Source organism: Pelophylax lessonae (assembly GCF_965119305.1).
Source record: "Pelophylax lessonae genome assembly, chromosome: 4".
NCBI classification, from domain to species: Eukaryota; Metazoa; Chordata; class Amphibia; order Anura; family Ranidae; genus Pelophylax; species Pelophylax lessonae.
Window position 1 is genome coordinate 324138850 of NC_138771.1, and position 27966 is coordinate 324166815.

Genomic DNA, 27966 nt, shown 5'->3' on the forward strand with positions numbered 1-27966 from the left:
TGCAGAGGGATGCAGCACTCTTAAAATTGCAAAGCTTCCGAAGCGTGATCATCGAACAATCAAGCATTTCATTCAAAATAGTCAACAGGGTCGCAAGAAGCTTGTGGAAAAACCAAGGCACAAAATAACAGCCCATGAACTGAGAAAAGTCAAGCGTGCAGATGCCACTTGCCACCAGTTTGGCCATATTTTAGAGCTGCAACATCACTGGAGTGCCCAAAAACACAAGGTGTGCAATACTCAGAGACATGGCCAAGGTAAGAAAGGCTGAAAGACAACCACCACTGAACAAGACACACAAGCTGAAACGTCAAGACTGGGCCAAGAAATATCTCAAGACTGATTTTTCAAAGGTTTTATGGACTGATGAAATGAGAGTGAGTCTTGATGGGCCAGATGGATGGGCCCGTGGCTGGATTGGTAAAGGGCAGAGAGCTCCAGTCCGACTCAGACGCCAGCAAGGTGGAGGTGGAGTACTGGTTTGGGCTGGTATCATCAAAGATGAGCTTGTGGGGCCTTTTCGGGTTGAGGATGGAGTCAAGCTCAACTCCCAGTCCTACTGCCAGTTTCTGGAAGACACCTTCTTCAAGCAGTGGTACAGGAAGAAGTCTGCATCCTTCAAGAAAAACATGATTTTCATGCAGGACAATGCTCCATCACACGTGTCCAAGTACTCCACAGCGTGGCTGGCAAGAAAGGGTATAAAAGAAGAAAAGCTAATGACATGGCCTCCTTGTTCACCTGATCTGAACCCCATTGAGAACCTGTGGTCCATCATCAAATGGGAGATTTACAAGGAGGGAAAACAGTACACCTCTCTGAACAGTATCTGGGAGGCTGTGGTTGCTGCTGCACGCAATGTTGATGGTGAACAGATCAAAACACTGACAGAATCCATGTATGGCAGGCTTTTGAGTGTCCTTGCAAAGAAAGGTGGCTATATTGGTCACTGATTTGTTTTTGTTTTGTTTTTGAATGTCAGAAATGTATATTTGTGAATGTTGAGATGTTATATTGGTTTCACTGGTAAAAATAAATAATTGAAATGGGTATACTGTATATTTGATTTTTGTTAAGTTGCCTAATATGCACAGGAATAGTCACCTGCACACACAGATATCCCCCTAAAATAGCTAAAACTAAAAACTACTTCCAAAAATAGTCAGCTTTGATATTAATTAGTTTTTTTGGGTTCATTGAGAACATGGTTGTTGTTCAATAATAAAATTAATCCTCAAAAATACTCATTTGCCTAATAATTCTGCACTCCCTGTAGAAGCTTTGGCACTTGATAGCTCAGCTTTCATCCTTAGCCCAGCCAGTCGTGTCCTGATATCCCTACTACCCAAATATTTCCTCTATTAGCACATTACATGCTTTGGATGCCCCTCTTACATCCTCTTTTATGCAGGTTGTTTCCTTGCTCTGTAGTCTCTAGGACAAGTTCACTTCGTAGTCTGATATGGAACCTCATCTGGAGTTTTTCTACTCATTTTTATTCTGTACATCCTCTCCCTATCTCCTGAGAGCACCTCCTGTGTAACACTTTGCTGAAAATGACATTTTCTTGTGACCCGCTAGGAATTTTGGAGGACTTGGTTGCCAAACCAAGCCCTGCCTTTGATTTAAAGGGGTTCCCTTTTTTTGTGTGATCCTTGTAAAATCGGATCCTTATACTTCTGTTTCCACCAGCAGCGGTGCTTTTTCCTTGGGTTCTTCCATCTTCTTCCACATGGTAGCCTGGAGACTGATTCTCTGCTTGTTTCCCTTAAGATTCCTTTTGGTTAGGAGCTTCTATTATTTCTCTGCCATTTCCTGTTAAGACAACATGGCATTTTGTTTGTTTCCCTTGGGGGTTAAAATAGAGCTATGGGCAAAACTTTTTTATAACCCCTGTCAGATTTATTTTTTTTTCCTTCAGCTGTATTCCATTATGGAGATTTTGCTTTACTTCCTGTCCCGTAGTCAAACAGTAAGGGTCCATGTACACGGGACGCTGGAAATGGCCGTTTAGGAGCGGTTGGGCGTTTTTTTCAGAAGCCCCTGAACCCATCTACATTTTCTTATCTGTCCATGTACACCAGGTCGTTTACAGTCATTTGCAGGCAGTTGCGTTCAGGGACTTTTTTTAGAACGCAATTATTTGCGTTCGAACGTGTGTTTCCCGGCGTTTCAAGCGCGTCCGAACGCGTCTGAACGCGATGACCCGCGTTTAGCGTTCGCGTTTTTCCATTTTAAAGGGGAATAATTTTTTGACCTCTAGGAACGCTTCTAAACGCAAACGCTGCTAAACGCGGGTACAAACGCGACCGAACGGACGTTTCAAACGTCCTAAAAATTCCAGCATTCAAAGGGACTTTTAACAACGTCCCGTGTACATGGAGCCTAAGTGACACACAACCCCTGCAAATGAAGAGAATTACTTGGGGACCTCCAGGTCACCAGAACTAGTGTCCCTATTAAAATTTCCCCGCTATTACTTTTTTTTTTTTTTTTTTTAAGACAACCCAAAATTTGGGATATTTTTTTACTTTCAGTTTCAATGATAATGGTAATCAAGACAAATAGAGAGGCTGAATCTTCCTAATGGGGGCATAGACAGCAATAAAAACTGACAGGTGTTCAAATCTACAGTATCTACACTATCCAAAACTTAAAAAAAGAAAAACATTTTGCCTTTAGTTATACTTTAAGGGTCAGGCATGACATCTATAGCTATGTGCCATGTCTCCCTCCGCCCCCCCCCCCTCCATACCCCCTTTTTCTCTTAAATTCCTTACAGGACGCTTTCCTTCGGGTTCCTCCCTCTGCTTCCACTCGGCTGGGTAGTTATTTTGTTGCTTTATGGGGTTTCTGTCCTGTGTCCTTCATTGCCTGATTGTGGTCAGGTTCTGGGGTCTATACAGCACCAAGTGTCTATACTCCTTTGATCATAGCCACCGCCTGAATTTTTGTTTGGTTTCTCCCAAGCCTTTGTGTGCTAGGCTGTTGTCTCCACTGTCGGTTGCTCCAGTAGCGAGGTGCTTTTACTGTTTAAAGCTTATTTGGTGTGTTGGCCTGTTTTTTCTTGTGGGCATATTGTAGTGGTTTACCTGTAATTTTGCCCACTCCTTGATTATTTCTTGTAGATGTCCCATGGTTTATGAATCGATAACCTGTACTGTACTGTACTCCACGATATAGGATTTAAAAGTATGTCAAAATTCATCTTTTTCCAGTAAAATGGAGGATTAATGACCTAAAGCATAGGTTACCTACAACTAAACAAGAACCAGCACAAAAGACATAACTTAGTCAATATAATGTGTATCTTCTCTAGATTCTTCTGCTTTCAGTATAAATCTTGCTGTGTTCTATTTGTCCTACCCTCATTATTTTGCCACTTCTGCCATTTTCCGGTGCGGAAACTTATTACAATTAGTGGACTGTCAGCTTTTATCGAGAGAGTTTGACTTTGCCCACCCTTTACTACAGTTTCTCTGAATGGCATATGAGCTTTGAATGGGGGACAGTTGGATGATAGCTCAGTTCCCTCCATTCACAGATCCTGTGTCATTCATAGAAGCTGTAGTAAAGGGTGGGCATAGTGAAACTCTTGATGAGAGCTTCTGACAGCCCACTAGTTGTACTAACTCCCACCACAATGAAACTTATGGGGGCAGAATGTTAGGACACATCCAGATTCTTATTTCAGTAGAAATCTTGCTAAGGGACACATTATACTGACGGTAAGTTTTATGTCCCTAAGGCTAATTCTAGTTTTAGCTACACTTTGGCTTTAAAGTGGTTCTTAAGGCAGAAGGTTTTTCTTATTTTAATGCATTCCTTGCATCAAGATAAAACCTTCTGTATGCAGCTTCCACCCCCCCCCCCCCCAGCCCCCTAATGCTTACCAGAGACTGATCTCAATTTCAATTCAGTGCTCTGCACAAGAGCAGCTGCTCTTGGTGCGCTCTCCCTTCACTAGACAGAGAGGCAGCTGAGGGAGCCATTAGCTCCTGCTGCTGTCAGTCACAGCATTGGTGTCCCTGTTGGGGGAGATATACCTTTCCTATATGACCTGATGAAGGAAAAAAAATATACATCAGAAGTCTTGCCTTTAGTTATACTTTAACCCTTTCCCTGTCTGGCCCTGTACTCTACTAAACTCTTGTGGTCAGACCATTTTTGCAATTTTTCCATTTGCTTTTTTATTTTTTCCTTTACAGCTTTCAGAATCTGAAATACCCCCTAAACAATACATTTTATGAAAGCATAGGACCAGTAGAATAAAAAGAAGGTGCTGCTGATTTTTAAAGCCCCATAATACTTGCACAAATGTTTATCAAAACCATATTTTCGCTAAAAATACACTAAAATCTTTTTTTAGCAGATACAAACACAGCAATTTTACTAAATTCCTACTAAATAAAAAAGCTAAACACTTACTGAGTCAATAAATATTAAATGTGTACATTTTAATTTGCTCCTTTTTGCAAAATGGTGAAAAAATGAAAGACACACTAAACTGGAGGTTTTTCATTATTCACGTAGTTTTCAGAGTTTGTACAAGATCGCCCCCCCCCCCCCCCCCCCCAACAAACCAAACTATATATTTTCTGAAAGCATAGAACCAGGAGAAAAAAAAGGGATATAGTGCCATTTCATGTGAATTTGGACACAGTGGCGGCAAGGACAGAGCTGCTGCTCACCATCTGACATCTGTGTGGGTGTAGGTGCACACAGTGTAAGTTCAGGTCCATGCAGCCACTGCATCCCAATTCACATGAATATGACTGTTTGCACAGGTATGCATGGAACATCCGTGCATCCCTATGCAGCTAAACATGGTCTCGCTGTAATATGCCCAGCATGGACAAGGGCCTACTAGGTTATTCAATTATTTTTTTGACATGTACAATTTTATTTTAGTTATTTTTTTAGGTCTTTGGGAGATATGGGTCTAAACAGACCCCTAGTGTCATATTTTTGAAACCCCATTTACTATGCTTCATTGATGAGTGAACACAGGAGGGATCACTCACTGTATTCATTCAGGAAAGGAAGGGGGCTGGTAAACCTGTGTTTAGCAGCTCCCTCTCCCCCTCCATCTTGACACCGATCTCCCACCCCAGCAGCAGTTGCAGCCAGCGGGCAGGGAGGTGGGGAAGCCAAACAGCGCTGCATGGAGGGTGCACAAAGGATCAGTGAGGAAGGGGGTCCACTGCAGGTGGGGTTGTAGAGCAGAAAACCCCTGGATGGGGACAGGTTCACATTTTAGGTGAATAGCCCCGATCATGATCACTGAAGCTCTCAACATGGATCACTGAAGTGACCATAAGCTTATAGCAGGAGGAGGAACACTAGGTCTGTACAGCATATGGACCTGGCCATCTGGAGGCATGCTGTAGGTCCGTACGCCAAACTGACCTGGCAGCGAAAGGTTAAATGGATGTGTCCTACTAATTTATTAAGAATCAGTTATATGCATGGCTGTGGTTCAGGAAGTGCATATAGGGGTCAAATCATAAAAGTATGATGAAAGCATGGACTAAACCTAGGATATAGCCCATACATGGACATTTGATAGACCTGGGATAAAGTTTTTTTTTTTTTTTTTTTGAAATGCTCCCCATGTAAACTGTATTTCTCTTACGTCCTCTTGACAGTCGCCGCCCATTCATACAGTCTTCACGATTGGGTATTGGCCTTCTCCGCAGGAGCAAGCTAGGCAGTAATTTTGTTAATACAACAAACATTAACATATAGACACACCCACAGGGGGCCATCCCTCTGGCCTATATCCTCCAGCCAGTACCACTCTAATCCAGTTCTTTGCTGCCTAGTGTCAGGAGTAGGCTAGGTCTTCCTTGCTGGGACCTAGTGTCTCAGTTTTTTTTCTGAAAAGTGTTTTTTCTCACCTATGCTAGTTAGAATTTGGAGCACTACATGCGTCAGCAGAACTGGGCCTCATACTGGTTAATATAGAACCTTACCGAGTCCCAGTCTGCCATCGAGTGTCTCAGGCTTTTGGTACGCCCAGGCCTCGCCCCTACACGACAGTGCCCCTAGAAGCGAGTACGAGCCTGCAAAGTTTTTCTCTCTTCGCTGGGATGTCTCAACGTCGGAACGCCCGGGGTTGCTAGCATCTTTCCTGGCTGACAGCACCCCCACCCACGTGGGAGGTCTCCCGTGTCTGAGCGGTGCCCACGTTTGTGGTATGGTGAATACTACTACCCCTCTGTCCCTGGGAACAGGTTTTTGAGGGGGTGTTGATTGGGCCCACTCTGGGGATGGCGGTACATGTAAAGTTTGCTGTAATATCCCCCTCATGGCCGTGGGATGGACCCCTGTGTCTTACCTTCTCTGTCCCTGCGGGGGCGCTCCTGCGGTGCAGACAGCCATACGGGGGGGTGTGGGGGCTTCCTTCTCCCCGGTAGTGCTCTGTGCAGATCCCGGTGGGGGCCAGTGCGGGCGTTTTCTGCGGCGTTTGGCGCTGTTCCGCCCTGCCGCCATGTTTGGTAAGGGCTGGCTTTGTGGCCTCAGAGTGAGGGCAGCGGCCATTTTCCATCATCATTGCCTGCGCTGATCGGGCGCCATCTTTAGTGTGGGCGGATGTCCTGTCTGGGCAGTGGCCATTTTCGAAGTGCTTTTCCTCCATTTGACACCATGTATATGGTGGCGGGTTCCCTGCTGAAACCGGTGTTCGCCTCAGTGATGGTCTCTGACTATTGCAGAATGGGCCAAGGTGCTTAGGCGCACTCTGGTAGCAGAGTCAGTTTCTGCTGCTGCGCTGGACATGTTGGATCAAATGGCACAAGCCTTGATGTACCTGTGGGAACGTGGCTTTGGATGAGGCTCCTTTGGTCGTACGTCTATCTGCGGTTGGGATTGCAATCCGCTTCATTATTTGGCTGAAAAGCTGGTCGGCCGACCACGCTTCTAAGAAGACAGTGTCTGACATCCCTTATGCGGGGGATTGTCTTTGGTGACTCTCTGGATGAGCTGATCAAGGGGCTTACTGGGGGTAAGAGTACTCTCTTGCCTCAAGTCTTGAAAGGTAAATCTCCCTACGCTAAGCGGGGTCCCTCCCTTAAGACTAACCGGGGGTCTTTTCATGCCTTCGGGGCACAGAAAAAGGGTAAGTCCTTCAAGGCCTCCGGTGGTCACAAGAAATTTTGGGCGGGTAAGCCCAAAACGGGTCAAGCTGGGCAGGCAACCCAGTCCACCCCTTCCTGAAGGGATGCCCTCACCCGTATCAAGGGTGGGGGGGGGATGTCTGCTTTGTTTTCCCGAGCCCTGGCTGTCCGACATTCAGGACAGGTGGGTCTGCGAGCTCATTCGTTCAGGGTACAAGATCGAGTTCCGTTCTCGCCCCACAGATTCTTTCCATCAAATCTCCATCTGACTCCTGATCGTTTCCGGGATCTACAAAGGGTGGTTCAAAATCTTCTCGTCCAAGGGGTCATCGTGCCGGTCCCTCCGTGGGACAGGTTTCGGGGTTTTACTCCAATCTGTTAAGTGCCCAGAAAAGAGGGCAAGGTGCGTCTGATTTTGGACCTAAAGTTACTGAACCGCTTTGTGCGGGTACAGAAGTTCCGGATGGAATCCATTCGGTCGGTGGTGGCATCTGAGTCCAGGGGAATTCATGGCCTCCATCTACCTAAAAGATGCATATCTGCACATCCCTTTTTACGAGGGTCATCAGCGGTATCTCCGCTTCGCAATCGCAGAGGAGGATTACCAGTTTGTGGCGTTGCCCTTCAGTCTCGCTTCGGCTCCAATGGTGTTCACCAAGGTTTTGGCTCCTGTGTTGGCTCTGCTACGGGGCAGAGATCCTTACCAGGTGGGACAGGCATCCTCCGCCATGGACAGAAGGATTTCTCTAAGCCACCAGGTGAGATCGGATCTCTTGTGGTGGCTTCAGTCACAGATTCTGACCCAAGGCAAGTCCTTCTGGCCGTTATTGTGGACGGGGCTCTCCACGGATGCCAGCCTGTCAGGCTGGGGTGGAGTTCTGGGCACGATTTGTCCAGGGGACGTGGTCGGGGAGGAGTTCTCCCTACCGATGTCCTGGAGCTCCGGGCAATCAAGCTCTGTTTGTTCCGTTGGTTGGCTCAGATTCAGGGCTGCCCTGTACGAGTGCAGACGGACAACGCCACAGCGGTGGCATACATCAATAATCAGGGGGGCACCAGGAGTGCCCGGGCGGCCAGGGAAGTGGCCGAGATTCTGTCTTGGGCCGAATCGCATGTTCCGGTGATTTCGGCCGTCCACATTCCAGGTGTTGAAAACTGGCAGACGGAATATCCGAGTCGCCAGACCCTGGACCAGGGGGAATGGTCCTTACACCCAGAAGTGTTTCACCTTCATTGTATCCGGTAGGGGTCTCCGGACGTGGATCTGTTCTCATCCCGTCTCAACAAAAAAGTGGAAAGGTTCGTGGCTTGATCTCGCGATCCTCTGGCGGACGCCTCAGACGCGTTAGTGGTGCCGTGGCATCGGTATCGGCTGATATATGCCTTTCCTCCAATTCAAATGTTGTCCAGGTTCCTCCGCAGGTTAGCCTCCGAACGGACGCTGGTGATACTGGTAGCTCCAGACTGGCCACGTCGGTCTTGATACGCGGACATTATGCAGATGGTTGTCGAACCTCCCTGGTGGCTTGCACTAAGAAACGATCTTCTGTCTCAAGGACCGATCTTCCATCCTGCTTTACAGTCGCTGGCTTTGACGGCTTGGCTGTTGAAAGCCAAGTCTTGAGAGACAGGGGTACCCCGTCGGCTGTCATTCCTACCCTGCTAAAAGCTTCCTCTGGGAAGATTTATCATCGCACCTGGAGGGCATATTTTACCTGGTGTGAGTCACAAGGTGTTCACCCCCGCTCCTTTTCAGTGGCGAGGGTTTTGGCCTTCCTACAGACTAAGGTGAATCAGCACCTGGCGCTGACCACGATCAAAGGCCACTTGTCGGCCTTGGCCATTCTTTTTCAGCGCCCTTTGGCGTCTTATTCCTTGATTCGCACCTTTATTCAGGGGGTGCGTCATCTGGCTCCCCCGAGTAAGGCTCCCTTACCTCCCTGGGACCTGAATCTGGTTCTGTCCCTTTTACAACGACCTCCCTTTGAGAACATCAGAGAGATCCCTCTGCCTGTGTTGTCACAGAAAGTTGCCTTTCTAGTGGCAATCACATCTGCTCGCAGAGTGTCTGAGTTGGCGGCTCTGTCCTTCCGCTCCCCCATCTGGTTGTTCATAGGGATAGAGTGGTCCTGCGACCAAATCAGTCTTTTCTTCCTAAGGTGGTTTCAGCCTTCCACCTCAATGAGGATATTGTGTTGCCTTCGCTTTGTGCGAAGCCTAAGCATCCGAAGGAATTTGACTTGCATTCCTTGGTCAGATTGTCTGATTGTCCGCGAAGTCGGATTGTCTGTTTGTCCTTCCTGAAGGACCTCGGAAGGGTACAGCGGTGTCTGCGGCAACCATTTCCAAATGGATCAGACGGACGATTGTGCAGGCCTATTCGATTAAGGGTCGGGTTCCTCCCTTCCCTGTTAAGGCGCACTCCACTAGAGCGGTTAATGCGTCTTGGGCTTTTCGCCACCAGACGTTGGTGGCTCAGGTGTGCAAAGCGGCAACCTGGTCGTCTGTACACACCTTTTTTAAGTTTTACAAACTTAATGTGTTGGCATCTTCGGATGCTTCTTTTGGCTGCAAGGTTTTGAGTGCGGCAGTGGTTTAAAGAGACACGCTATTTTTTTACGGTCTCTTAGTCATGGGGTTTATTTCATTTTTTTTTTTTTCCTGGGTTAGCTCCTGTTGAGCTTTACTTACCCCACTGGTTCAGTTCATTTTTTTTTTTTTTTTTCTCTGACCTGGGTTCTGCGTTGCCTATTTTAGGGTTGCGTTTTCCCACCCCTCACATCTACACTGCTTTGGGATGTCCCAATCGTGAAGACTGTATGAATGGGTGGCGACTGTCAGAGGGCGTAAGAGAAAAAAGAATTTTTGTAAAATCTTAACGTAAAATAATTTTCTCTGAGTCCTCTGACATTTGCCGCCCCCGCTCCTCTCTTTAGGGTTGACGGTTTTTCATGGACTGCTTGCTACTTAACTGGATTAGAGTGGTACTGGCTGGAGCATATAGGCCAGAGGGACAGCCCCCTGTGGGTGTGTCTGTTAATGTTGTATTAACAAAATTACTGCCTAGCTTTCTCCTGCGGAGAAAGGCCATTACCCAATCATGAAGACTATGAATGGGCGGCGACTGTCAGAAGTCTCAGAGAAAATAATTTTACAGTAAGATTTTACAAAAATTCTATTTTTTTTAAATCAATTCTTATTTTTCTTCCAAACAGGTAGATACATTGACCTTGGAGAGACAGATATTTAGTGGACCATATCCTTACCACATCTGTATCATACATGAGTTTAGCAATCCACCTAATGTAAGAAATAAAGTACGTGTGCGGAGCTGGATGGACACCATAGCGAACATCAATCAGTGAGTATTTACATAATGTCTGCTTTTTTGATGCCCTCACATGTATAGAGGAAACAGCAGTACCAGTTCCAACCAAGTAAGAGAATTTAACCTGGTTAAAAAATTAGATCTGCAGTAACTATTTTTAGGTAAATATTTTCCTTTCTGATTTAAACCCTTTTTGTTTTTTTTCTGTCAAATCATCAGACTATTACACTTTACTTTTTCTATCCCAGACATGTTCTTCCTTTTTCTCTCTGCTTTGATTGGTAATCTCTCCTTGATCTCCTTTCCACAGGGAGCTCATTAAATACGAATTCTTTCCTGAGGCTACTCGGACAGAAGATGAGGTTAAAAAATATACAAAGTATCCTTGGGGCCGGGACATATACACACTAGAAGGTATGTATCTGCCTCCCCCCAACCACTGAGGAGTGTGTAAGAATTACGGAATAGTTGGTTTTGGATAGAGAAGTATTACAGCACATGTCAGGTTTTATTGCTGTCTGTGCCCCTTTTAGGAAGTATCACCCTCTCTATTAGTTCTGTTTATTGTTATCAAAGTGAAAGTAAAAGAAAATCACAAATTTTGTGTTGACACCAGAACAGGGATAACAGGGAAATCTTCCAATGAGGACACTTGTTCTGGTGACGCCCCAGAATTCCCTCCCGTTGGAGAGATTTCCTCACACTCCCCTGTTTCAGCTATGGCAGGGGTCCTCAACCCTGGCCTACAGGACCCACTAACAGGCCAGGTTTGCAAGATAACTGAAATACATCCCAGGTGATAATATTTGCTGCTCAGTGATTGCAGTACTCTATAGTCTGCATCTCCCCAAGGTAATACTTAAAATATGGCCTGTTAGTGGGCCCTGAGGCCCGGAGTTGAGGACCACTGAGCTATGGGACTGGAAGTAAAGGGAACCCCCCCCTCCCAATTGGACGCAGATGACAAAAAAAAAAAACTGAAAGGGGTTATATCTCTCCTTTACCCTATCCAAACAGAGAAAAAACAACCTTTTGACTTTAGTTCTGCTTCGTAATGACTAATTCTCTTTTTTTTTTTTTTTTTCACGTTCGCTATTCAGATTTAAGGGTAAATAACAATTCAGTCTGTCCAATGATGCAGCACTGATCTCGCACATGCAAGAAAGAATGTGTGTTCTTGGTGCCTATTGTAGTGTTCTACAGTCATGTAACAACACAGGAGTACAGTGGAACGAAAAAGCGAAAGGGAGTTGTGTTCTTTACTAATACTTGTCGCTATTGCACATAGCTTATATCAACAGGTTGCATGAGACTGCGCTGAAAAACATGGCTATGACATGGAAGTAGGAAAAAGCGTGAGCAAGGGGAGCTAGTACTAGCTGACACTTTGGGAAGTGTCAATTTCTAGTAGTGCAAAATTGCATGTTAAAAAGAGAATAAAAATTTTTTGGCAAAGTTAAGGCATGGTTATCAAGTAGATTTTCGGACTTTATCTTATGATACTTAGCTGCTCACGTAAGAGGCGGTGATTTGGTCTGTTAATGGCAATAAACTGCATTGCAGACATTAACCCCTATTATTCTGTAAGGTGAAAATTGTATTCCAAAAGGATCTGAAGGGTTTCTCCAGTAGAGTTCAGTTGTGTGTGTGTGTGTGTGTTTACTTCCATGTATGTGCAGGTATCTCCATGTTGTTCTTATGATCAGTTTACTTATTTTATTGCATAGAGTCACCCTTAATTGTACATAATTCTATCAATGTATTTTAATGTTTTATAGCCTTGTTTCTGTGAATATTTTGTAATGATATATGTACAAGGATGCAGCCAAATGGAAGAGAGGACATAACCTAACCTTCACGTTTCTTTCATGAGCTTTTATGTATTGGTGTATGTATAGTGCAAACTGTTCTTTCCCAGTTTTGGCTAGTGTAGGGAAGCTTTAGAACTTATGTTTTAATGCTGTCTGTGTCCCTGCTCGGCAGATACACCCTTTCTTTTCATCCTGGTGACCATTAATACTGAGATAAAATGACAAAAAAGTCCAAAAAAAATTTTCTGTGGCACAAGCACTTATTTATTAATGTTTGACCTCACAAATGTCACAGCACTTAGAAGTGTTAAAGAGCACTTTTCAAATACCCATTATGTTAATTTCTCTTTCGTTCATTGATGGACACAGCTGCTGGTATTCATAACCATTGGGTTATACTGCCCCCTACAGCAGTAGGACACTAGGCAGGGAAAAATTATGGCTACATCCACGGACAGTCCCAGGGAGTATACTCTGTCTGCTATAGCCACTCAGTTTTTTTTTTCTGTCTAGTCAGGAGTAAGGACCTAGTTCCTTGCTGGGATCTTTTTTTTTTTTTTTTTTTCTCCTCCTGGATTTTTCCTTTGAGATCTACAATCAACTGGCGGACTGGGCGATGGGCTGGATAATCTAGATCCAGTGGTCACCCCAGTCTGGCCAGCGATCGCGCACAGACCTCCGCTCCAGGTTAGGTCGGCTGCGACATAGCCCCACTGGACGGGGGCTGGCCTGTGAGTTAAACGCCTCACGAGGTCATTGACCGGGTCTCGGCCCAAGTCGCAGCGTTCCTTTGGGCCAATAGCCCCCCATTTCGGTGGAGAGGGGTTCTGTCTGGAGCGGTGCCCGGCTGGTTCCTGGTATGGTGAATAGCGGTCCCCCTCTCCCCCTGGAGGGTTTTGGGGTGGACATGGGCCCCTCCTTGGGACAGTCAGACCCCCAGGTTCCCCTCCTTCCCGCAGGGCCCCCCCCATGGCCGAGCCCTTCATCCTGCCCCCACCCCTTTTAACATAAGCTGGGGCTTTTCGGATGGTCTGGACACTTTCCAGGGTGTGGAGGCATGGCGCTGACTGGCGATCAGGAGGGGGGGTGCGCTGCCGGGGACCGGACGATCGACTGTGCGGGGAGGGGTTTACCCAAAAGGGGCTCCTGCCATGGCCCCCCGTCCTGCCTGGATCTGTCCCTGAGGCCTGGTCTCCCAATCTGGATCCCTGTATGCCTCGTGGTGCTGCCATTTTGTTGTAGCCTGTGTTCTATACAAGGTGGCTATGTTTGTGTAGTTTGGTGGCCATTTTGCTGTGGTTTGCCATTGAAAATAGCGGCAGCCATGGCAGTGGAGCCATGTGAGCAGCGATTTCAGCGGTAGGAGCCCCTCCTCATCCCCTGGTGCTGACCCCTGGATCATTTTACTCTCTGATCGCCGCACGTGTAGTGCAGATTATCCTGGTGGCTGCAGGTGCTTGTCTCTGCGGGTGGGAAGGCTGGTGTGGTCCTCTCGCTCTCTGCTGAGGATCACTTTGTGCTTTGTGCCTGGCGTCTGGGTGGTGCTGCCAGGGCGGTGGGGGTTATCACTTAGCAGTGTGTTACACTTTTTTGTGGGGGTCTCCCAGGTGACTCATGGAGTCTTTGGCGCACATTTCCCCACCTGATCCCCTCTCTGCGGCTGCAGGGCCCTCCGGGTCCCAACCATTCATCCATCCATCCACTGATGGCGGTCCTGGAGTCCCCTGTGTCCAAGGTGAAGGTGGCTTGCGGGCGACGGGTTTGCAAAAAGCATCCCCTGTCTCATCAGAGCCTTAATCTGATTGGACCACCATAGACGTGGGTCACCCTGCTGGGTCTGCAACCACATGCCTGGAATCCTCTGATAGTGTGACCACGCACAAAAAGGCACTGGTGGATGCACTGATTGTATCTGTGCGTGAGACCCTGAAGATAGAGGATGCAGCTGAAGCTGCGGGAGAGGCGCGGGTACCCTTTGGCACTCGCAAGCCATCCAGAGTGGCTAAGGTATTTCCTTTACCTGCCTATAGGTCGTTATTGGATAGTGTGATCTACATCATCCCTCCGTGGATATTTGGCTCTCTGAGCTTTTTTGTTGCATGTCATTATATGATTATTATCAATTGCTGTGTATGTCCACTATTATTATTAGTGTGTGCTAACACAATAATAATTTTTAAAATTGTTCTTTGTTTCTTTTTTCTTTGTTCTTTGATATAATAAAATTTGTTTAATTTTATATATATATGGTTGATTTTGGCTATTTGTCTTTGATGACAGTGTCCCCTTAAAAGTCCCCCTGGCCCATTCCTTTTCTGTCTTTCATTCAAATTGGGACGTGGACACTTTTACCTCTTGTGATTCATATCCGATAGCTGTCCCCCTTTTTTCATACTACCTGCCTATTTTGACAGAATTGTCGCTAAAGAGTGGGGACGACCAAAGCATCCCCGTGGGGTCACTAAGCGCATTACTAGGCATTACCCCTATGAGGAGTCCCTTCTTAAGAAGTGGACTGTTCCATCGGTGGTGGACCTGTCGGTTTCCAGATTGAACAAGGCAACAATTCCGGTTAAGGAGTCCCAGCCTTTAAGGATCCGGCTGATGGGAAGGTGGAGGCTGTGGCTCACCACATGTACATGGCTGGTTCGGCAATGAGGCCGGTGTTCACCATTGCCCTAGTGTCACAAACTCTGACCGAGTGGGCTAGGCTCTTACGCCGTGACCTGGAGGGGGAACCGCTCCCCCTGCCTTTGCCGAGCTGGCGGACCAGCTGGTCCATGGGCTGTTTATATGCGATGCCTCTTTGGATGTGACTCCCCTGATGGCTCGCCTCTGTTTTGGCAGTGGTCCTTCAGCATATCTTTTGGCTCAAGTGCTGGTCTGCGGATCAGACTTCAAAAAAGGCCTTGACTGATCGCCTGTTTGGAGCTACCCTGGATGACCTCTTTGAGGAAGAGATTACATTTTATATTTTACCATAGAGTTCTATAGAGTTCATCAAGCAGGTGGTGCTGTTACATTTTGTGTGAAGCAGGAAGTGCTGTAATAGCATGGTGTGGAGTTTGTTGGGAGCTGCGGATGTCCCAATGGTTATGAATACCAGGAGCTGTGTCAGTCAATGAACAAAAGAGAAAATGTGATTTTTGACTTACCGTAAAATCAATTTCTCTGTTTGTCGGACACAGCACCTACCCCTCTGCGGAGTTATTCTCCTGACACTGCTTGTTACAAAACTGAGTGCCTATAGCAGAGAGAGGGAGTATACCCCCTGGGACTGCCCATGGGTGTAGCCAGAATTTTTATATCTGCCTAGTGTCCTACTCCTGTAGGGAACAGTATAACCTAGTGGTTATGAATACCAGGAGCTGTGTCCCTCCAGTAAACATCAGAAAAAATGGTCAATCACATTCTTCAGTGCATACCAGGTGTCCTGTGATTGAACGAGGCGGAGACCAGGGGCATCTAGTCACAATCTTCTCCTCGTCCAATCAGAGAATGCTTTTTTTACTGAAAAAATACAAGGTGTTTTCTAACTGGAGGCAGTGAGCAACCCTGTGTTCAGTGTGCCAATGGGAAGCTGCTGGAGCATCATCCAGAAGCTCACGGCTATCACTATATGTAGAATGGACCACTATATTCATTTTCAGCATCCCAGGTAATCCCATTTTTCATAGCATCTAATCGAAGTTGCATACGAAAAAATCAATCTAAGCTTAACTTCCATTAAGAGCAATACATTTACATAAACTCTCACTGCTTTTCATGTCCGTGTGCAGTGACAGGAATGGTAATTTTGTACACTTCATACTGTATATAGTTATGTCCTTAATGGAAGCTGTGTGATGGGATAACACACACATCACACCGCCCCCTGCTGTACGGTTCTGAAGTAGGGCAATGTGAACAGGCCCTGAATTCATTTCAATGTGATTTTTCACCTGCAGTAAACAAAATTATAAACGCAACACTTTTTTGTTTTCTTGCCCCCATTTTTCATGAGCTGAACTCAAGGATCGAAGACTTTTTTTCTATGCACACAAAAGGCCTATTTCAATATTGTTCATAAATCTGTATACATCTTGTTAGTGAGCACTTCTCCTTTGCTGAGATAATCCTTTCACCTCACAGGTGTGGCATATCAAGATGCTGATTAGACAGCATAATTATTGCACAGGTGTGCTTTAGGCTGGCTACAATGAAAGCCGCTCTAAAATGTGCAGTTTTACTGTATTGGGGGGGGGGGGGGGGGGAGGGAGAGTCCGAAAACCAGTCAGTATCTGGTGTGACCACCATTTGCCTCAACACATCTCCTTTGCATAGTTGATCAGCTTGTTGATTGTGGCCTGTGGAATGTTGGTCCACTCCTCTTCAATGGCTGTTCGAAGTTGCTGGATGTTGGCAGGACCTGGAACACGCTGTCTTATACGCCAATCCAGAGCATCCCAAACATGCTCAATGGGTGACATGTCCGGTGAGTATGTTGGTCATGCAAGAACTTGGGATGTTTTCAGCTTCCAGGAATTGTGTACAGATCCTTGCAATATGGGGCCTTGCATTATGCTGCAACATCAGGTGATGGTAGTGGATGAATGGCACAACAATGGGCCTCGGGATCTCGTCACGGTATCTCAGTGCATTCAAAATGCCATCAATAAAATGCACCTGTGTTTGTTGTCCATAACATACGCCTGCCCATACCATAATCCCACCGCCACCATGGGCCACGTGATCCACAACGTTGACATCAGCAAACCGCTCACCCACACAACGCTATACACTGTGTCTGCCATCTGCCCTGTACAGTGAAAACCGGAATTTATCCGTGAAGAGAACACCTCTCCAAAGTGCCAAACTCCATCAAATGTGAGCATTTGCTCACTCTAATTGGTTAGGGTGACAAACTGCAATCAAGTTGAGACCCAGATGAGGACGGCGAACATGCAGATAAACTTCCCTGAGACAGTTTCTGACTGTTTGTTCAGAAATTCTTTGGTTATGCAAACCGATTGTTGCAGCAGCTGTCCAGGTGGCTGGTCTCAGACAATCTTGGAGGTGAAGATGCTGGATGTGGAGGTCCTGGGCCGGTGTGGTTACAACTTGGTCGGCGGTTGTGATGCCAAATTCTCCTTTGGAGACTGCTTATGGTAGAGAAATGAACATTCAATTCAGGAGCAACAGCTCTGTTGGACATTCCTTGTCAGCGTGCCAGTTGCACGCTCTCTCAAAACTTGTGACATCTGTGGCATTGTGCTGTGTGATAAAAATGCATGGTTTAGAGTGGCCTTTTATTGTGGCCAGCCTAAGGCACACCTGTGCAATAATCATGCTGTCTAATCAGCATCTTGATATGCCACACCTGTGAGGTGGATGGATTATCTTGGCAAAGGAGAAGTGCTCACTAACACAGATTTAGACAGATTTGTGAACAATATTTGAGAGAAATAGGCCATTGCATACATAGAAAGTCTTAGAACTTTGAGTTCAGCTCATGAAAAATGGGGGCAAAAACAAGTGGTAATTTTTATAATTTTGTTCAGTGTATTTTATGCTTGTGGCATTTTTACAATTGCTGCATTACATATGTAAGTTTATAGATTCTCCCACTAGTGGGAACAGGGGACTACGATTAAATGCTGTTAACTGTGTCCATCTATGTAAACATCTACCATAAAATTTGCTGTATTAAAAATTTTTATAAAATGTATTTGAATTGAACAACTACCTCCAAAGAAACCTGTTATGAAAGAAGCATAAGGTTGCCATTTAACTTCAATTGATTTATATGGCTGTAACTCTGAACGCTAGCTGAATTGATTTATATGGCTGTAACTCTGAACGCTAGCTGAATTTTTCATTTCTCTTCCCTAAGGCATTGTAGATGGTGCTCCATACTCCATGATCACAGATTTTCCATGGCTGCGATCGCTCAGAACTGCTGAACCGAACAGCTATGCGAGATATGACTTTGAGGATGATGAAAAAAGTAAGCTAGTAAATAGTTGTGCTTACACATTAGTCCTTGTATAAAGTGCCAGCACACAAGTCATCCTAGACCTTACCAGCCAACCAGCAGCAAGTAAATATTCAGTTATTGAAGTGATGAATGCGAAATCAGAATTCCTGACAAGACAAGCAATTGAAGATATAAACATGCATATGTATTCAAATATATTAAAGGCTGCCTAAGTTGGCTGTACTTACCATTTATCATACTATCCCCAAGTGACTGTACGTAAACCTGGCCGATTTGGTCCCAGGACCTGATTGTTTGATAGGTGTGGGTGAAGGGCTGCATTTTTTCCATAGCTAGAAGTATCGGATATTTCTTAGGTCTCGTTCACACGATCATACTTAAGTGTACACCCTTGTGAGAGACGAGTTTTGCCTCCCATGGGATTCACAGATGTTTCATGTATCCGCGTGCAGGAAGTCCATTTCTGTCAATTGGGATACAGTGACTGCACAGACGCTGCCCCCAATTTCATATCTACATGGGTGCGGGTGCATGTCCCCAAACGCAGAGAGTGCGAGTTCAGGGACATACACATGCACCCACATGGATGTCACATTGGCAGCAATGGCTGTGTCGGCGCAACTATTGCTTCCCAGTTGACATGAATGGGGCTTCTGCACTCGGATACACAACACTTGTACATCCCATGGAGGCAAAACATGGCTCTCATACAGGTATATGCTTAAGTACACCCATGTGCATGAGGCCTTTGGAAAGCTGCTGGGGAAGGTTGGGAAACGTACTACTTACCCCATGTGGTCCCTTTAAAAAAAAAAAAAAAAAAAAAAAACCCCGTAGTTTAACATATCCCATACAAAATAATTGTTTTAAGTTACACTATTTCGACTCTTCGATTTTTCAGTACTTATTTTTCTTCAAAATTACATGTGCCTGTGAAATAGCAGCAACGATCTGTACCCTAAATTTCTGTAGGAGATTATTTAAAAGCCCCGTCCTAGAATATAGTTTTCACTTTGGCAAGAAATATTCTTGTAAGTAGGCACCCCTGATTGTGTTGTGTTTTTTAGCTTTTAACACACTGTTCACTTGTACAAATGTGAACAGTGGGGGCGCAAAATGGTTTCATGGCGGGCTTTTACATGCTTGAGTCTAACCTTATTTTTTTACCTTTTTTATTTATTTATTTATTTTTTCTATATCACTAACCTTTATTTTTTTGGTCCCGTTTATGTGGTGATATTTGTTTTAAAAGGTTCACACATCCGGAGGTTTTTTAGACTTGCCTTTAATTGAAGCTAATGGAATGGAGCACAGATCACACTCAATTAGCTTATTCCTCGGCCACAGCAGGATACATACTGTATGTATATGAGTATGTGTGTACATAAAAAAGAGGGGAAGAATTGGCGCAAACGCAGGTGGGCTCTGGGCTTAATGGGCAATGTAATGAGATGTAATGCAATGTAATTACTGTCACTATTACTGTGCCTATGATTTTATCACTATTGCGAGTAGCACTCTTTTTAACCCATTAAAGTTTCCTAAAGCTACACTTAGTAGGCGCTTGTGTGTACTTTGACAGTCCTCTAGTATTTCATATACAGAACAATATTTGCAACCCTTGGGTGAACACCGTTTTACTTCTTCCCTACTCTGTCAAAACAAGAAAATGTTTTGGCTACATTGTAGATAATGAGTAGAGGTATTGCTGAGGCAATAGATGGGAATTTGCTCTGGTCCATATGGAGTATACAGATGCTGGATCTACTAGGGTGGTTAAAATCACTATTTTGGGAACAACTGCTGTAGTCACCTGTCTAGATATGTTAATCCTTATGATAGCACCATCTCTAACACTACTGTCTCAGAGATGGTTCAAATTACACACACCCCTAGTACAGTTGAGTTGAAGAATGTAATTGATGAAAGCCTGTTTTGTGGGTGAATTGATATATTCTAATTTTGAAAACCTTTCTAAATGAAATCTGTCATGTAGTAAAATAGTTGCCATAGGGGACACTGGCACTCTCTAATTTCAGAAATGCATATTGAAGCACTCTCTTGCTGATGAGTTTGTGTCACCGCCTTGTAACTATTACACAGCTTGGCAGTTAGAGTGGCAGAGACCCTCTGAGGTTTCCTAAACATGGAATTTTATGGCAGATTTCTGTTGCAGACCTTTGTGTCTTCCTTTTAAGAAGTAGAATGTGCTTAATGCTTCCTTTGGCTGTTCTGGTAATTTGATAAACTATGCATTTTTTCTTGATCCCAGCTACCATATATGCTCCCCGAAGAAAAGGACAACTTTCAGCTGACATCTGTATGGAAACAATTGGTGAGGAAATTTCAGAGCTGCGGCAGATGAAGAAAGGAGTATTCCAGAGAGTTGTTGCCATATTTATACATTACTGTGATGTTAATGGTGAACCTGTAGAAGATGACTATATATAGAGGTAAAATAGTCAGTCTTGTGATTCTGCTGGAGGCACAGAGAGACCAAGAGGAGATCCACGAAAATGAACATTTCCATTGGACCACTTGGCTGAAAGCAATCCGTGTAGCTCAAGTTCAGGTGGATATTTCGTTGAAGACCAGAAAGTCTACGAAAGCAGCGCTAGGCCCTTTATTTTATTGGTACTACGTCTTCCTGGAAGCTCTGACACTGTGTTGGTGACAGTGGTGCACTTGCATCTGAACAAGTCTTCACTAATCCTTATACGTGGCTGCATAGGCCTCATAAAATCCTGGCTACTTAGAGAAAAACCTCAGGTGAATACAAAATGAATTTAAACCACTGGAAAAGCTGTTTATCTATGTCTGCATTTTATGTTTGGATGCAGGAGACACCAATCCACAGTAGATTGTCTTTTACAGCCCAAGTGTCACAAGTAATTCTGAGCATATTTATGGGTCCTCGTTCTACACCATTATCCTGCTCACTGGGTAGTCCGAGGCAAAGCAGACATACGCAAAACCAGTGCTGTTGGGTAATACGTGAAAGGAATATCTCATCAAGCTAGATACCTTTCTGACTCGAGCTACATGATAATCCCAGAGCAGTGCAGCAGCAGTTAAGCATCACTGTGAGTAAAGAGGGGGGGGGGGATTTGTAAGTCAGGCACAGGTAGCTACCAGCAGATGGGTATTTAGCTTAGTGAGCCATTCTAAATAAACAAATGGAATTAGGACAACTTTGATTTCCAGTGCACTGTCTATTGAGGAAGTTAGCATTGAGCTTATGACCGGCTCACTTTAATGTTCAGGAAAGAGATTTGTGAGGCTCACAACTGAAGTAAGGAACAGCTAAGCAGACATAGTTGTAATTATCTTTGGCCTGACTAACCTTCTTCTTTGTTACAAGGTATTCTGATATTATACCAGGAAGAACCATGTATAGAATAAACACTCTGCAGGAGATATCTGGGCTTTGTCAGTACCTTCTGGTAACCAATACCTAATAGAAATGAAGCATTTGTCCTTAGAATTTAAATATCACAAGGCAATGTCTTAAGTGTCTTAATAAAAAGTAAGTTGGTAAAGCTATAGTGACAGTATGGAGCTTCTGAATTTCAAAGAAAAGAAGTGTAAAACCGAATTTGCTGCCCATGGTGCAATTCTTGCTTAAATGTTGCATAAAGTGAGATCATGTTGAGTTGCCATTGTCAAAGTCTTACATTTCGTGTTGATTTTTTAGTTTTAATGAGCCCTTTTTACAGCAGTTGTGGTGATTTGGCTGAAAGATTACAGTGAGGCACATGCTGGGAATGGATAACTGGTACCAGAATATACTGCCCACCAAGTGAATCTCTGTAAACATTGAGCACCTGACTTCATCAATATTAGAAACAACTGATTTGCAAGAGAATATGCTAAATATGCAGCATTGACTGTGTTCCATGGGTTACACACATTTCTTTGTTCAATACAAAGTAGATTTTACATTTTTTTTCCTTTTTAAAGCAAACTCCACATTAAATTACTGTCATGTTTGGTTGTATGCCAGTGGGTTGAATTGTCCACTAAACTTAACGTCTGACTCTTGAAGAATCAAATAAGATGATTTCCCTGCAGCAGTTCTTTCCTCCCACAAAATGGATTTACTTTGTTCTACATTGAGGAATCCAGTATGAAAACCTGACACCATTATCTTGCTTTGTAATAGCTGCTGGCGCTCATTGGAAATAAGGCTTTTTGGTGAGCTGTGTAGTCATCGTCATCCCAAAGAGAGAATGGGGGACCCTTTTGGATCAGTCAGCCACCAACCACCTGAAGCTGAAGTGGCACTTTTGAGTGGCGTTGGCCTCGAACCATGACTTTTGCACTGAATTGAAGGCAAATCAGGATATAAATGAGCAGTTCCTAGAGCTGAAAAAAGTTTGTATATTTCCTGTATTTTTGTTTCCTAATTACAAATAAGTTTGTAAACTTTTTCCATAAGCTTTGTGTCGATTTTTAAATCCATACTCTACACCTTCCAAATAACGGCATCAAGTAAAAGCTCATTGGACTCGTCAACTTGTCAGTTTGTGATTTTCATTTGGAGTCTTCTAAGGCAATCAGAACTAGTATCCTTGGATTTAGTCATTTTCACAAGTAGCTGTAGACTTCCAAAACATTTCTGGTGATTCAACCCCTTCATTTATAGTATTGCTTTCATATTTACTGTTTTGTAATTTATCTTAGTAAAAGAATATAAAATACAATTCTTCTCATGACCAGGCAGCATAGATCCAATACAGCACACCCTCCTTCCCAGTCTGCTGTGTATTGCTGTTCAGGGCCCATAACTACAAATATTTTAAGCTCATACAGTTGTAAATCCATTAGAGCATGTACCGAGAGAATACAGAGGCTGTTGTTGCAGACCTAATCTTCTGAACATGCTGGTTACCTGGCTAATACCACTTTCTTAGGCACTGACCTAAAACAATCTGGTACATTTGAAAGCTGAAGTCAGAACTCCAGTTTTGCATACTTGTTCCAGGTCAATACCTCAGAAAATTATTCAACGTGAGTCTGACTTTCTGATCTGTATGCCTATTCTAGTTTAGTGACCAAAAGTATTGAATCCAGAGCCATTCAAATACCTATGGGGGTAGGTGAAATGAGCGCCCGGTGTCCAATTAGAAGTCAAAGGGAGGTGAATGTATATTATATATTCACCTCCCTTTGACTTCTAATTGGACACCGGGCACTCCTTTCACCTACCCCCACGAGTACATGCGGAAACTACCTCGAGGCCGTACCCAGAGGTAGCAGCCCAAGACCCTTTATAGGGCTCACCTCCACTTTTCTGTCAAGTTGGGCCATATTTATCGGGCACAAACTCCCCAACATGCTCCCACCATTGCCAACCCACAGACCCCCAACAGGATAAGTCAGTTCAGTGCGGAACCCCACATGTACGAGCTACTCAAATACTTAGGATTTAAAGATAGTGATTAGTAATGGCGGTTTTAGTATTTCTCAGTAAAGTTTTCCTGTAAATTTTTTTTTTTTTTTTTTTTTTTTGTTCAGATGAATTTTAGCTTTTATAAGAGCAGTGTGTGGAACAAGCTTTGGTAAAGCAAAGCAAGATAAGAGCAGCTTTGTTAAAGCCTTTAAAAAACTGTTCAGTTTCTGCCTGGGAACATTAAACTGATCCTAATGGGAGTTTGACATGTCACTTTAAGCAAGCTTCAGTAGGCTTTCAACATACTTCAAGTTGTGCTGAAGCTTCCTGAAGCCTACTAACAGCTTTTTTTAAAGTGACGATCAGCAATCCTATTATGATTCATGTTTAGTATTCCCATTGATCTTCAAAGGCTTCAACAAAGCTTGCCATACATGCTGTTCTTGTACAAGCTGCAGCCTGTGTGAACAAAGCCTTTAGGCCTTGAGAAGCAGCCTCATACCAGTACATTGCATTTTTACATTTTCTATATAATCACATTTTTACCTTTTTTTTTTTTTTTTTTTTTTTTATCTAATGCCTAATTACATAATCTGTATGTAATGCCTAATTACAGAGGAAAATCTGAAGGTGACGACCTCATGCAGATTTATTATCCTGGATGATTGAAGTGCATCATATAAATATAAGCTTTGTTTATCAAAGTTAAAATATAAAAAAAGCCATGACATTTTTTATGCAATTTTGGAACTACAGAGCAATGTTAGTTAGTTGTGGAGGTGGAGTAATAGTTTCTGGAAATGTGGGTTTAACAGGAACGGAAACCGCTAATAACTATTGTTTCTTTCTCACATCTCTGTTGCAGTACGGATAAAAAAAAAAAAGTCATGCATGTTGCATCCTTAATGAAGTTTATATCAAGACATACTGTATATTACATAGTGTTTAATGGTGACAATAGACATAGTTCTTTCAGGATTCCTGCTAAACTTCTGTACACATCTATAACATGATATTATAGGAAAACTGTGACCGAATACAAAACTTGCATTACCGGATGGAGTTTTATGACACCTGTGGCATGCTTGTACATCTATTACAGTGAACCAATGTGTATACTTAACTGGATAGCGCCTGTGTTCATTGTACATTTATACTGTACATGCCAGACACCCCTTGTGTACATGACAGTGCACCTTTCTACACTGGCCATGCTTCAACACTGATTGTACATTAATAGATGTCTGTATATGGGCAACATTCAAAAGTTGTACAGTGTTAGTGTATTCTCCTGCAAATGCAGTACTTTACCATTCTACATTTACAAGCCATACAAGTCCAATATAATTTATTGTGAGCTGTAAACAACAAATACATACTGCAATGATTTAAAACACTTCCTTTTGGGAGAGTACATTTTCCAAGCATTAAAAAAAAAAAAAAAAAAAAAATGAACACTCATTGAAAGCTACAAAGAATATAACAGAATATCTAAAAAGGTATAAAGTCTGTAAACATTTAAAATTAACAGGTTATGAAAGAGGACAAACCCCAAAAAATTATTCAACTATATTAATAGAAAAAAGGTCAGGTCCGAGCATGTAGGCCCTTTCCTTTCTTTACAAGATAGTTTAGAGTTTGTGAGTGGAACAAAGAGAAAGCAAATGTATTAGATACCTTTTTCAGCACTTTGTACAGTGCCTTGAAAACGTTATCATACTCCTTGAAATTTTCCACATTTTGGCATGTTACATCCAAAAACATAAATATATTTTATTGGGATTTTATGTAATAGACCAACACAAGGTGGCACATAGTTGTGAAGTGGAAGGAAAATGCTAAAATGGTTTTCAATTTTTTTTACAAATATTTGAAAAGTGTGACCTGCATTTGTATTCAGCCCCCCTGAGTCAATACTTTGTAGAACCACCTTGTGCTGCAATTACAGCTGCAAGTCTTTTTGGGTCTTTACCAGCTTTGCCCAGCTAGAGTGTAACATTTTTGCCCATTCTTCTTTGCAAAATAGCTCACGTACTGTCAGATTGGATGGAGAGCATCTGTGCACAGCAATTTTCAAGTTTTGCCACAGATTCTCAATTGGATTTAGGTCTGGACTTTGACTAGACCATTATAACAGATGAATATGCTTTACATATAAACCATTCCACTGTAGGTTTAGGGTTGTTATCCTGCTAGAAGGTGAACCTCTGTCTCAGTCTCTCGAGCAAATTTCCTTCAAAGATTGCCCTGTATTTGGTTCCATCGATCTTCCCATAAACTCTGACCAGCTTTCCTGTCCCTGCTGAAGAAAAGCATCCCCACAACATGATGCCACCACCATGTTTCACGATGGAATGTTCAGGGTGATGTGCAGTGTTAGTTTTCCACCACACATAGCATTTTGCTTTTAGGCCAAAAAGTTCAGTTTTGGACCTATCTGACCAGAGCACCTTCTTCCTCATGTTTGCTGTGTCCCCCCCAATGGCTTCTCGCAAACGGGACTTCTTATGGCTTTTTTTCAACAATGACTTTCTTCTTACCGCTCTTCCATGAAGGCCAGATTTGTAGAGTGCACGACTAATAGTTGTCCTGTGGACAGAGTCTCCCACCTGAGCTGTAGATCTCTGCAGCTCCTCCAGAGCTACCATGAGCCTCTTGGCTGCTTTTCTGATTAATGCTCTCCTTACCCTGCCTGTTAGTTTAGGTGGGCGACCATGTCTTGGTAGGTTTGCAGTTGTGCCATGCTCTTTCCATTTTTGGATGATGGATTAAAAACCGTGCTCTGTAAAATGTTCAAAGCTTGGGATATTTTTATTTTTTTTTAATAACCTGACCCTTCTTTAAACTTCTCCACAACTTTATCCCTGACCTGTCTGGTGTGTTCCTTGGCCCTCATGATACTATTTGTTCATTAAGGTTCTCTAACAAACCTTTGAGGGCTTCACAGAACATTTGTATTTATACGAAGAATAAATTACATACAGGTGGACTCTGTTTACTAATTAGGTGGCTTCTGAAGGTAATTGGTTCCACTAGATTTTAGTTAACAGTATCAGAGTAAAGGGGGCTGAATACAAATGCATGCCACACCTTTCAGATATTTTGAAAACCATTTATCATTTTCTTTTCACTTCACAATTATGTGCCACTTTATGTTGGTCTATCACAAAAAAATCCCAATAAAATACATTTATGTTTTTGGTTTAACATGACAAAATGTGGAAAATTATAAGGAATATGAATACTTTTTCAAGGCACCGTATATTAAGGAAAATGGGGAGCGCTCAAGTCCATAATGGGGATAGTATTGACATAGCCCTACAAGAACCCCAGTCGTTCGATATTGATATGGTTCCAGAAACGTTTAGACCAATTTAAAGGTGAATAAAGCACCTGCACTGGAAGGCTTAGGATCCTGTTTCCTCAAAGTTGGATCTTTCTTTGAGTAGTTCTTTCAAAGCCATTTTTTCAAGTTTTTTAGAGACTTTCTAATGACTGCCTCTGTACAACTACATTGTTGCAAAGCCAATGTGGTGCCTATATTTAAAAGTTATCAAAGTCTTTACCAAGTTACTACAGACAAGTTCGTTTATATTCTATAGATGGGAAGATACTGGGGAATTCTTGCTAGGAAACAGTATTTTATGCACTATATGCAGAGAGTAATAATTGATTGATACTCTGAATGGGTGTACGGTGATTAGTGGTATACCTCCAGGTTCAGTGTTGGGATACTTTTAACCTATTTAAAAATGATAACGTTTGAGATTAGCAACAATTTCTCCAGCAGAGTCATAGCTTTCTGTGTCCATTCAGACACAGAGCTGTGACCTGCCCCCCCCCCCTCTCTTTCTCATAGAATGCATTAAGATATAAAAAAAAAAAACTGCCATTACCATCCCTTTAACCATTTTCCCAAAAGGACCCGTATGTCGTTGGGTTTCAGTGAGAATACCGGGATAATGCCTGCACCTACAGGCATCATTCCATTATCATTCTTTGCAGCCAGCGATTCTGTACAAGGCAGAAGTGATCGGAGTGGCTAATTAGACACTCAATCCCTTCTGCAGGTGGCGGAAAGGGATCCCACTCTCCTGCCTCCGCCTCTCCTGGGCTCTCCGGTCTCATCACAGAGGCTGGGAGCGATGCTGCCATGTAAACTGATAAAGGAACTGACCTCATTCCCCTCTCTCTGTAACCCTGGAAACCAGGAGCGACGAGTAATTGGCCACGTCTGGTTCCACCCCGATTTCGGTCTAAATGACTGCATGGGGGGCCAGAGGAGAGATTTGGGTTCTAATAGACCCCAAATCTCTCCATGAAGAGGACCTGTCATGACC

At 43.7% G+C, this 27966-nt stretch overlaps 1 protein-coding gene across 2 annotated transcripts in view; it reads left to right on the forward strand.

The window, feature by feature from the left end:
* Nucleotides 1-21263, forward strand: part of FBXO38 (F-box protein 38) — a 124297-nt gene extending 103034 nt beyond the window's left edge. For both annotated transcript variants that reach the window (XM_082253254.1, XM_082253255.1), the window contains exons 19-22: nt 10334-10479; nt 10757-10860; nt 18130-18243; nt 20507-21263. In XM_082253254.1, coding sequence (XP_082109380.1) covers nt 10334-10479; nt 10757-10860; nt 18130-18243; nt 20507-20685 — 543 coding nt within the window. In that variant the 3' untranslated portion in view covers nt 20686-21263. The remainder of the gene's footprint in view (nt 1-10333; nt 10480-10756; nt 10861-18129; nt 18244-20506) is intronic.
* Nucleotides 21264-27966: the final 6703 nt, after the last annotated feature.